Consider the following 10,623-nt stretch of genomic DNA (forward strand, 5'->3'; position numbering starts at 1 on the left):
CCAGGGGAAAGGGGAACTCCTTTTGTTGACAGGGCCTTAGACACTATTAAAAAAAGGAGTTTCAGAAGAGCTTAGTGTTAAAGTTAAGCTGCTGGATATGACAGCTTCTATGCTTTCCATGGCTCAGCATGTATTAAAAAAAAAAAAAAAAAAAAAAGATTCATAGATTGTAGAGTCAGAAGGGACTACAATGGATCATCGTGTCTGACCCCCCACCCCTGGCAGGAAGGGCAGGCAGCCTACAGCACCCAGGACTCCCAGGCGGTCTCCCATCCAGGTATTGGGCCTGGGCCTGCTTAGCTTCTGAGATCGGATGCAATCAGTACAGTCAGGCTGTAGGCAGGTGGGAGAATAGGGCTGTCAAATATACAACTCCAGGCACAGCTCTCCACAATGCTCTCCTGTGGTTGCCATCAGGGTCTCTGGCCTCCCCTTCCCTCCTCAAGCTTTTACTTCCTCCCCCTGCCTCAGGGAAGGTGGGAAGGTAGGGGGAGGAAAGCAGGAAGGGTCATGGGCACAGTCCCTGGCCATTCAGAAGTTGGACAGCTCTGTATTCAAGGCAGCTACTGCGAGACAAGGTTAACTACAGAGATGCCTCCTGATACTTGGTGCTCCCCCATCCCACCCAGCAGAAGCCAAGACAGATCACAGATTGTGTGTATGTATACGACTTATTCTCCAAACTTTTTTTTTTTTTTTTAAAGCTTCCAAACAAAAAACCCCAAGCCAAAACAAACAAACCCACAATTTTGACTCATTGCACATCTGTACTAAACGCTTGCACCATCTGCTTCTTCTGTAATTAGTCCCTCAGAGCACGAGTCCTCAGCCAGCTTGATTCTGGAGCAGCAGCCACTGTGGAGGAAGAAGCCCAGGCACAGCACCACTAGCACTGAAACCATAAGCAGGACACCAATAGCTGCAAGACAGGAGGTGGGGGAAAGTTTCAAGAAGCAGCCATACCTGTGGCAATTTAGTAATCCAAGGCCCTTCCCTTCCAATATAAGATAGAAAAAAGGTAGTTAGTCATGTTTGGCTGAAAAAAAATCAGGCAGAAGGCCATCAACTAGTACATCTCTACCCCAACCTCTGCCTCTTATATGGTGAGGGTTCCTTGCTGAACACTGCTTTTATATGCACATAGCTTGGGTACAGGTTTCATGCACAGATTAATTAAACCCATAAGGCCTAGTCAACCCAAGGCAAGGGCTTCTCCCACCATCCCTCCCCACTCTAGGAGCATGTCAAGGCAATTAATTCTTACTACTTTTACCCTAGAGCTCTCACAGGTGAAGCACCTGACGGCCTGTCTGTGAGAAACATCATATTAACTGGCTAGTACAACTTGAAAAAACAGCCTTCTGTCTTCATGGAAGGATACTACTCTAGTGTACTTTTTGGTAGGTCAAGGCTCTCAGCTGCCTGTTAAGGCTGTGTGCCAAGAGACTTGAAGGCAATATGTGGGCAAAGGCAGCACCTCTCCATAGGAGAGCCAGACACCCACAGCATTTCAAATTAAGGTATTGAGACCAAGAATACAGGTCAGTGAGAGGAGGCATATCTGGAGGGATTGTGGCTACAGTTCATATATCCCATCTTTTCAGCAATTAGATGGAGAATTCTCTTGAACAAGGAGGCAGGCAGTTCACATGAATGTTTCTCCTCTCTACTTCCCAATTTGGTAAACGCTCAGCCGACAACTCCTAGCTTTACAGGCAGCAAGTCACCAGCTAGAAGAGGACATATTAACCCTTCCTCACTATACTCCAGACACCCTAATTCCATCAAGTCGAAGCTCCAAGTCACAAAATTAAGTGAAGATAGTTACCTTTATAACGGTTGACTGCAAGAGAGCCATTTGTAGCTTCCGGTCTTTGGAGCTGGTTTCTGGATCTTCAAGGGCCCAAGTACAACAGCATGGATAAGCCCCCCTTTCTCTGTAGAGTCTTAGGATAAAAGACAAACCTGAAAGTTTCTCAACAGCTGTGAACAAAAGGCTGTATTCTTCAAGCCTGAAAAGCAGGCTTCTCCTGTAGGCAGTGAAAGTACTACAAAACACTTCTGCCTTGCCCAGGGCTGCCCTACACAGGTTTCAAGTGCTTTTTATCTGCAGAATGACCAGCTAGCCAGCTGCAGTCTGCCATTAGGTGGATAATTGGTGGGGGGGGGGGGAAAAAAACAAAACCAGCACCACCCACCCATCCCAGATCATTTGCTTTGCCCTAGTGAAGGATTGGAGCAAGAGTGATACATATGCTTTAAGTGACAGTTATCCAAGATATTGGAGTCAAGATGCTAGACTACAGGAGTCATATTTGAAGGCAAAAAGCTTCTCACTCAGAGACCACAGAAGAGCTGCATGTTTGGAGGTGAGGGGCTGAGAAGGGAGAAGTCTCCACTCTATTTCTCTGAACCTTAGTTGCCATGTTCAAGCTGCTAAATCTTGATAGGACACCATCTCCCCCATAGTGCCATAGACCTCAGGTCAAAAGGAGTCCTTACCTTCTAGGGCTCTCTTGTGGCGCAAGCCTGTTTCTTGGCAGAGAGAGTCACAGCAACCACACATGTTACTTAGAATAGGATTATCCAGGAGTTCCCACCTGTTAGATGGGAGCAGTAGGAAAGGACCGAGTGAAGATTAGATGTCTTAAAGCAAAGGAGAGGAGGCAAGTCTCAGGGTATTGCTAGGTCTGCCTGCTCAGTTCCCAGGCATCTCTCAATTTAAGAATCTTTCACAAAGTCTGAGAGAAAAATAAATAAATAAAAATCAATTCTTTGCTTTTAGCAGTAGCTGGTATGTTGGCTGTTTAGAGCAGAATGAAAGAGACTTGAAACTTGATGCAACAGGGGTGTGCTCTTGCAAGTAAAGTGGAGAAAGCATGGATTGCAAATACAAATGGGAGCATTCTTACTTGTGAAGAAAGGATTTGGAAGAGTTACAAGACTTCTCATGGTAAAATGGGAGGAATTTTGTCCCTCACCCTCAACCAAGACTTAGCTTTGCTGGTTGCTTTTATGACTGAACCTTGAACTTGGTTTTGTTAAGCTTATTCCAACAAATAACCCTTATATAATAAGGCCTGGGAATAATGCCTTCCATTGCAAAGATTTAGAGGCACTGTATCTTTACATCATGTCAATCATTTTCACACTCTCTCTCAAATGTCCAAAAGTTATACGTCCAATCTTGATTGGATATATTGATCCATTCCAGTTAGATACGGGTTACTGTCATGCTTGGAACAAGTAAGGTTGGTAGTACATCTGAAGCCATATAAAATTCACTAGCCAGCTCCAAACCAAACATTTGCAGTTAGGCAATCCTGAAAAGGGTTTTTAAACACTTCCAAAGCTAATAAACCTGGAACGCATTCACCTTTAGCCCTTATGACAGCCAATATCAGACAGAAGAGCAAGTGGACCAAAGTTATCGTGGGCTCAGGTGGGCAAAACCACTTTGTTACCAGCAGAAGAGTGCACCTGAGGCATGCCAACATGCCACGTGGGACAGACTCTGTTCAAGCTTGCCATGCAGAACAGACTATGTTCAAGCTTCTTTTAACACTTTCTTGAAACGCAGGTCATTCAGTTGATGTTCCTCCTCCCACAACAGCCCTTACCTATTTGTGTCCCTGTGGAATGAGCAGGCCTTCCTAGTGGGGTGCATGAGCACTTGGGGGTCCCAGACCAGCACCTGGCAGTGAAGATAGATCTGCAAAGCAGGGGAAAGGGAAAGAGATGGCTTAACTACCAATTAGAAAGGAACAGGCTCCATAGATGCATACTTGGGGAAAAACAAGGAGACTTCATTTAAACATGGGTCTCTTTTAAACAGCAGCTATGAGTCTCTGGGTTCTAGTAACAGAGGTGGATGTGGCAGATACCCATGTAAAGTCTTTGAATTGGTGACTGCATTAGATCCATTATGAACCTATGCTTCTTGCCAGTCAGAAGACTTGTGGGGCTCCCAGACTACTGCCTAGTGGGGGCTCACGTACCAGATGATTAATGCTATGTCTGATGCCATGTCAAAGGATAGACTGTGTGAAGCTCCTGCCGTTTCCTGAGGGAAGCATCTTGGGAGGTAAGTTACACTGCTACAAACTATGGGAGGACTATGACAGAGAGGAGCCAATGACTCAGCCCTCTTTCACTAGAGTTTTGGACAGCAGGAGATTTCTCATACAGACAGGACCACACATTTCTTAGTTTGGCGATGATAGATTACTAAACTAGATGGTACAATAAAAAGCTGCAAAAATTTTTTTCTGTGTAGACCTATAGTAGTTGCAGCCAGAGACTAGCTTTAAATAGTCCTGGCTAGAAACATCTCCGGTATAATTCAAGTTGATCCAGGTACTTATACATTTTTTCTACAAGACGTCTCGACACCAGAAGCGGCATCTCAGGATGCGAGTTACTTACATCTGAGTCCACACCAACAAATCCAAAAGCCTGCAGGGAAAGACTGATAGCTTCAGGAGCCTTTCTGGGCAGAAAATGGGAGTTTGACACTTTACCTTCCACAAAACACCTGAAACAGAAAGGCTGGATAAATCAAATCAAGGCCACAGCAATTGCATCTGAATAGACAATAATTGTTTGGCCCTGATCTACTTGGCTGTTCTCTCTCTCTCTCACACAAAGTCTTTAAGTTGTTGAAACTGTGTTCAAAGTGAGTGAACTATTTCTGAGCAGTGTCTACCCAAGGTTTCAGCAAGTTAACCTACAGTAGTGATGCCATTGGGGGGGGGGGGGGGGGGTCTAAATTTAGTGCACCTATGGCTGCCAGTGATCAAGCCAACCACCTGCCTTCTATCATCTTCATTTGCCAATAAGCTACACCTTATTAGTTAAGGCAGGAGGCAGGTCTGAAATAAATATTTGATCAGTAGAAGTTATTTAGGAGCCTTCAGATATTAAACATATTCAGTCAAGATGCTCATGTGATTGCCTGAACTCTACAGTTTCCAAGCTAAACAGATTTCATGAGTTGCCTGAGCAGCAGATAGTTACCCGTGGTTTGCAATAATGCTGTAGCTCCTGGGAGATCTGTGGAGTTCTGCGGTTGTGGTGGCCATGCACTCATCCACAAAAATCTGCAGAGGCTGGTGGAAGAAACTCTGTACAGCAAACTCTATATGAATCTGAGAGCCCAGGGGAAAGACTGGGGAGTCTGAAGGGGCACTGAAGTCCCCTGCAAGGAAACAGGATTTTGTATTTAAAGATCATTTCACAGGCTGCTTGTGATACATGTCACAGAATGAGACTTCCAAGTAGTCAAAGCCTTTTGCAAATGTATGTAGAGTCTTTTGGGGAAGGAAAATTAGTGTTCTCCAGTATTAGGCTCATGAATGCCTGCCAAGATAGCTAGCAAGCTCTTCAGCTCTTTCCCTCTAACTCCTATGATAAGTTATCACAAAAAGGTAGTCCCTCCTGGATGTTACCAGAGTGGGAGGATTTTTTTTTTTTTAGGCAAAAAAGAAAACTAACAAACCCAGTGCCCTGAGTGCAAGGCTGAAGACAAGACAAGTGACAGAGGAAGAAAGTCTCGGGTCGGTTTCATGAGTCTTCTACAAAAGAAGTGGCAGCACCCACACCACCTTAAGAGGGGGTAAATTAGGTCTAGTTTTAGGACACTGTTTAATAGTGTTGGAAACAGGCAGCTCAGTTAGGGTGGCTCTGTGCACTAGAGATCATGGGGAAATCTGATGGTAGCACCCAGCCTTTCAGTAAGAGTAGTCTTACCGTTCATTAGCATCACCTTGAACATCAGTACACTGGAGGCAGACAGCTGACCAGTAACTGAGGATATATTTGTACGAGTCAAGGATTTTGCACTAGGAAGAAATACATTATTAGAAAGTTGGTAGGAGTTAGCAAGAATTTACCCTTCAGAAATTCTAAGTCTAACAGGCACAGAAACTAGAAGAATCCTGAACTGAGTAAGGCCAGCTTGCCAGCCTATCCTTGAGCCATGCTAGAATGGTTAGATTACCTTTCTTTCCCAAAGCCATGCAGCATACAAGGAACTGCTGCCAGATTCTTTTTTACATCCTGGGATTTAAAGCAAGTTTAGTACATGACCAAAACCCAAGAGTAGTTCTGCCAACTAGTACAGCTTTGGCCTACTGGTTAGCATCTCCTTCAGCAGTCAAAGAAATAGGTCACCTACATCAGCTGGTTTAAGTCTTCCCTTATCCAGCTTGTATCACTACTCATGCTTGTGAAGGACTAATTTCTCATTAGTGGAGCTCACGGTAATTTGGGGATTTTCACTTAGGCATCATACTAGTAAGCTCAAGTGCTGGCAACTTACTCATAATCAGTGCAGTTTATTCTTTCAGTGAAGGAGGTGGCGTAGTATCTGCCTCTCCCAGAGAGGGGCCTATAGGCCAGGTCGGTGAAGTGCTCAAGCACATTCCCAGAAGTCTGTAGGGATCAGGGAAAATGGAAATTAGAGCAATCGTGTTCCCACTTTCTCCTCCAGGCCACAGACTGAGGGCTAAAATTCTTCACAGGAGTGTGTTTGCACTCCTGATGAACTACATCCAGAAACATTGCTGATCAGCCCTTGCCTTGGTAAGACAGACATTGGTCACTGACTTATCAACAAAAGACAGAAAGAAAGACAGAAAGAAAGACAGAAAGAAAGACAGAAAGAAAGACAGAAAGAAAGACAGAAAGAAAGACAGAAAGAAAGACTCAACAGGGGCTAAACTGCACAGGTCTCTCAAGCAGTTAATATTTCTCTTCCATGGATACTAGACAACTTACTCTGTCCTTATGGTTCCAGGACCATGAATTTCTCACTCCACATTTAAAGCAATAGTACAGAAAGGAGCATTCAGATAGTAAATCTAAATGATCATCTCAGTGGGAGATATTGGTGAGGCCCAGATCCTCCATGTATTTAAGCATATCACTCCTGTTAAAAATCTGTGCAAGTTTGGTGCCTAAAATCCCTTTAAGGATCAGAGCCTTTGCTCCTTTCTCACTTCTAGCCCAGCAAATAGCTGTAGGAGTTTTCCTATTACAGCTGCTCTGTCAGATAGCATTTCCACCCTCATGCACTCCCCAAACTAGAAAGAGAAGCTACTTTCTAGAGGCATTTGAAGAGCCCACAACTCCAAGCAAAGGTGAAGCTCAAGGCCTCTGCTCATCTAAGGAGCTACCAGACTCACCAGCTGTGAGAAATTGCAGTCCTTCAGGTCATACTGAAAGTGCAGAAGGCCCTGTTGGATGTTGATGATAGAGTAGGGGCAGCTGCCCAGATGCAGGAATTGTGGATCAAGCATGAGGCCAGCTCCCTGGGGGTTCAGGTGTATGGTCAGGTGGATGCTGGTTTTATTGCACTCATAGGATACAGAGTAATTGGACACACTCCTTCTGCCTACAGGAAGATGCGGTCTTGTGAGCTGGCAAAAATGCTTATGTACATTCCATCTCCCCAAAACTATCTAATCCCATTCTCTAGGCTATTTATAACAGGGTGCTTTGCTCTCCCCCCCCCCGGCCTTTTTTTTGGTTTCCTTTCCCCCCCTTTCTCCATCAATATGGTGGGGGAGTGAGTTCAGCAGGGCTGGGGGTGTGCCTGGGGCCCAGGGTGGGAATGCACAGCTGTAGGGCCCAAGTGGGGAGAGGGATAGAGCCACAGGAAGCTCATCCAGGGGTGGTGAAGGTGCGGGCTCCCTGCCACTGTGCACACTTACTGGGAGAGGGGGTACACATGCTCCCCAGATTTGTGCATAGGGTAGGGGTAGATACAGGCTGGCAGCTGCAAGCTTGGGACTCCCTGCCCTGCTGCCCTCCCTTTGGGGGCCTCTGCAGCCCAGCAGGTGGGACCCGCATGGCATGGCAGGGCAGGGAGGCTCAGTGCCACTGCCAGGAGCCTCACACCATCATGGTGAGGCATCCCCTGCCCACCCAGAAGCAGTGGGGGTGGCAGCACTGAGTTGTGTCCCCCACTGCTGCCAGGTAGGCAGGGGGCATCTCACCATGGCAGCACAGGGCTCCCAGCTGCTGTTCTGCCCTGCCACAATGGGTCCCACCTGCCAGGCTGTGGAGGCCCCCAGGGGCAGGCAGCAGGGCAGGGAGCCAAGAGCCCACAGCTCCCCCTGCTCCCCCAGGCTTTACCCAGCCATGTCACCTGTGGGGGAGGGGAAGCCAGGGTCCACATTTTGCTTCTCCCCAGTGGCTGTCACCTCCCATGAGCAGCAGCCGGGGCCTGGACCCAGGTCCCTGGCCCTGTAGGCCTGGCAGCCGGGGGCCCCCCCTCCAGCAGGGGTGGGGTGGGGAGTGAGGGGCAGTGGCATGGGCAGGGCACCAGATACATATCAGAGCTGCTCAGCGGCACAGAGCAGTTGGGGGAAAGAGGGCAGCTGCAGCTGGACTCATGTCTTGGGGGCAAGGGGAGCTCTGATTTTCCATGATAAAAAACCCAAAATCAAATGCCTAAGTTTATAGGCATTTATAATTTAATTTTATTATAGTGACTGAGGCACTGGTAGGCTTCCAAAGTTGTAGTTATAAAATTGATAAAACATTGCATTTAACTGATACCTCTCTATAGAGTGGCATTTTGTTTTAATTGCAGAAAAATACAGGGGTGGGGGCGTTAATCAGAAAATTGGCTATTTTTAAAAATGGAGAAAACTAGGATCCCTTGCAATTATTCTTTCCAGGCTACATTAGGGCAGGGTCCTGAAGTGGACACCTCACAGCAAGGAAGTGTTCCAGTCCTACTGAAATTAGTCTGTTACAGAAAGGGGTGTGGGAAGTCAGGTTTTAGAAATAGCCCAGGAGTTACTCATACATTAGGTTTCTATATCTAGATGCTTAACAGTTAAGAACAGAAGTACATGGTCAAAGCAAACAGCTTCTATAGGGAAGGAGTATGCAGTGTTGCCAGCTCCAGTTGTTTTAGGTGAAGACTTACAATATTTGATGGTTTTATAGAAAGACCAGGTCTGGAATTTGGATTTTCATGAGACAGACCTCTCATTCACAGGAAACCAAAAAAACATGACCCAAGAACATACACAAAGGGCAGAAGCCCAGATAGCAGGGTTTTTTTGTCTTTTTTTTTTTTTTGTAAATGGTTTTGAATTTTGAGCCAGTTTTGAGGTTTTTCAAGCACTTTTGCTACAAAACACTAGACCCCAGCTCAGAGCTACAGGAACTCCCCAGATAGGGAACTTACCTCTCTGAGCAGCAAACACTGAACTCCAAGCAAGTACCACCAGTAACTCTTTCCACAGCCCCATGATGCCAGACTCACTGTCCTAATACAGGAACATATATTCTCAGAAAAAATTATAGATCTATATCTTCTGATAGACAACCTCTGTGATCAGTGCCAGTTACTTATACTCCACAACCCTCCCAGTCAAGACCTGCTGAGCCCAGCAGCCAGCACAGGTGCTAGGAATTCCTCATTTGTTTCAATCAGGAAAGATCCCGGCCCAGTTGACAGAGCAGCTTCCAGTTCCCACTCATAAGCAAATCCTATTGTTTGCTGCAAACCCCGCCCCTGCTAAACCAAGCCCAGTGTGATGGGCAAGTTTGTTTTTACCCTGAAATAAAATAGTTTTCTATAGCATACTGTTAGGTTAACAATAATTTAGATTATTAAATAGTATTAGCTTTGTAGCTAAACACAAGGCATGACTTGTGGCCTAGCAATGTTGCTGACCACAAGACAGAATGATAGTTAAGCCAGCCATTTTCTTATGTCAAGTGCCTTAACCATTTTGTTAGAAAAAAGCAGAAATTAAGTCTGTGTACTGAGTACCAGCTGCAGCTAGGAGTGAGATAAGATAAGGGGGGCCCAGAGGGAAGAAGATGGTACAGCGGAGTACAGGAAAACAGATTGGAATGTGTAAGATAACACTAACTTTTTTCTTCTGGAAAAGTACTGAGATTTGTAATGCACCATGTAAGGAGATGATTACCATAAGTATTGCATATTCAATAACCTTGTAGTTTTCTTTGTTAGAAAATGTATAAAAGACAGCCCCACCCTTAAGTCGGGGCCATTTTGCCTCTTTGCTGTTTTATGGTCTTTACTCGAGTAAATAAACTGCAGTTAACCCTTCACCCGTGTTGTCTGGTCTCTAAGCCAGCTAGACAACGGACACTGAGGAGTTTTCTCCCATGACACCAGAGAACAGGCAGGTGAGTCCCCTGCAGATATGCCCCACTGGGTTAGGCTCTAGGGAGCTAGCTAGGCTTTCAGATGCCTAAAGGAAGTCAGTGGGGCTCCAGGCACTGTCTAGATTTGCTGCCACACAGCAGTTTGCAGAACTGAGGCCCTTGGTTGCAATTTCTTTGCAGCTATATATCCTTTGCAGAGCATGCTGGGAGTCTGTCCCCAGTAAGGCAGCAATATGCAGGTAGTGGGGTCTGTGCACCAAGTGGGTGAGCTGAATGTAATGCTAGCACTGCCATGGGGCCTGATCCTGAGTAGGGCTCTTGGACTCCATTGGTAAATATTAACGAGCAAGTGGAAGCAGCAGAATAAGTATCTTGATGTGAGACTTTCTCTGCCCTCCGGTGTGGAAGGCTTTATCCACATTGAAATGGGTTTGCTGCTAGAGATGAACCTGAAAAACTTCCTTGTGG

The 10,623-nt window shown here is 45.9% G+C and overlaps 1 protein-coding gene across 2 annotated transcripts; it reads right to left on the bottom strand.

The window, feature by feature from the left end:
• Positions 1–216: 216 nt before the first annotated feature.
• On the bottom strand, positions 217–10,374 carry LOC102564601 (zona pellucida sperm-binding protein 3). Of its 2 annotated transcripts, XM_014593577.3 has the most exons (11): positions 9,203–10,374; positions 7,185–7,393; positions 6,320–6,432; positions 5,749–5,840; positions 5,017–5,197; positions 4,426–4,534; positions 3,621–3,712; positions 2,503–2,600; positions 1,829–1,946; positions 964–994; positions 217–855 (listed from the first exon to the last, which is right to left on the bottom strand). In XM_014593577.3, exons 1-9 carry the CDS (start codon positions 9,264–9,266, stop codon positions 1,831–1,833), a joined length of 1,074 nt encoding a protein of 357 aa, XP_014449063.1. In that variant the 5' UTR covers positions 9,267–10,374; the 3' UTR covers positions 217–855; positions 964–994; positions 1,829–1,830. The 2 variants fall into 2 exon arrangements, with proteins under 2 accessions (XP_014449063.1, XP_014449062.1); XM_014593576.3 differs by lacking the exon at positions 964–994 and having other exon boundaries at positions 217–919; positions 9,203–10,372.
• Between the last annotated feature and the right edge of the window lie 249 nt (positions 10,375–10,623).

The sequence above is a fragment of the Alligator mississippiensis genome, chromosome 10 (genome assembly GCF_030867095.1).
Source record: "Alligator mississippiensis isolate rAllMis1 chromosome 10, rAllMis1, whole genome shotgun sequence".
NCBI classification, from domain to species: Eukaryota; Metazoa; Chordata; order Crocodylia; family Alligatoridae; genus Alligator; species Alligator mississippiensis.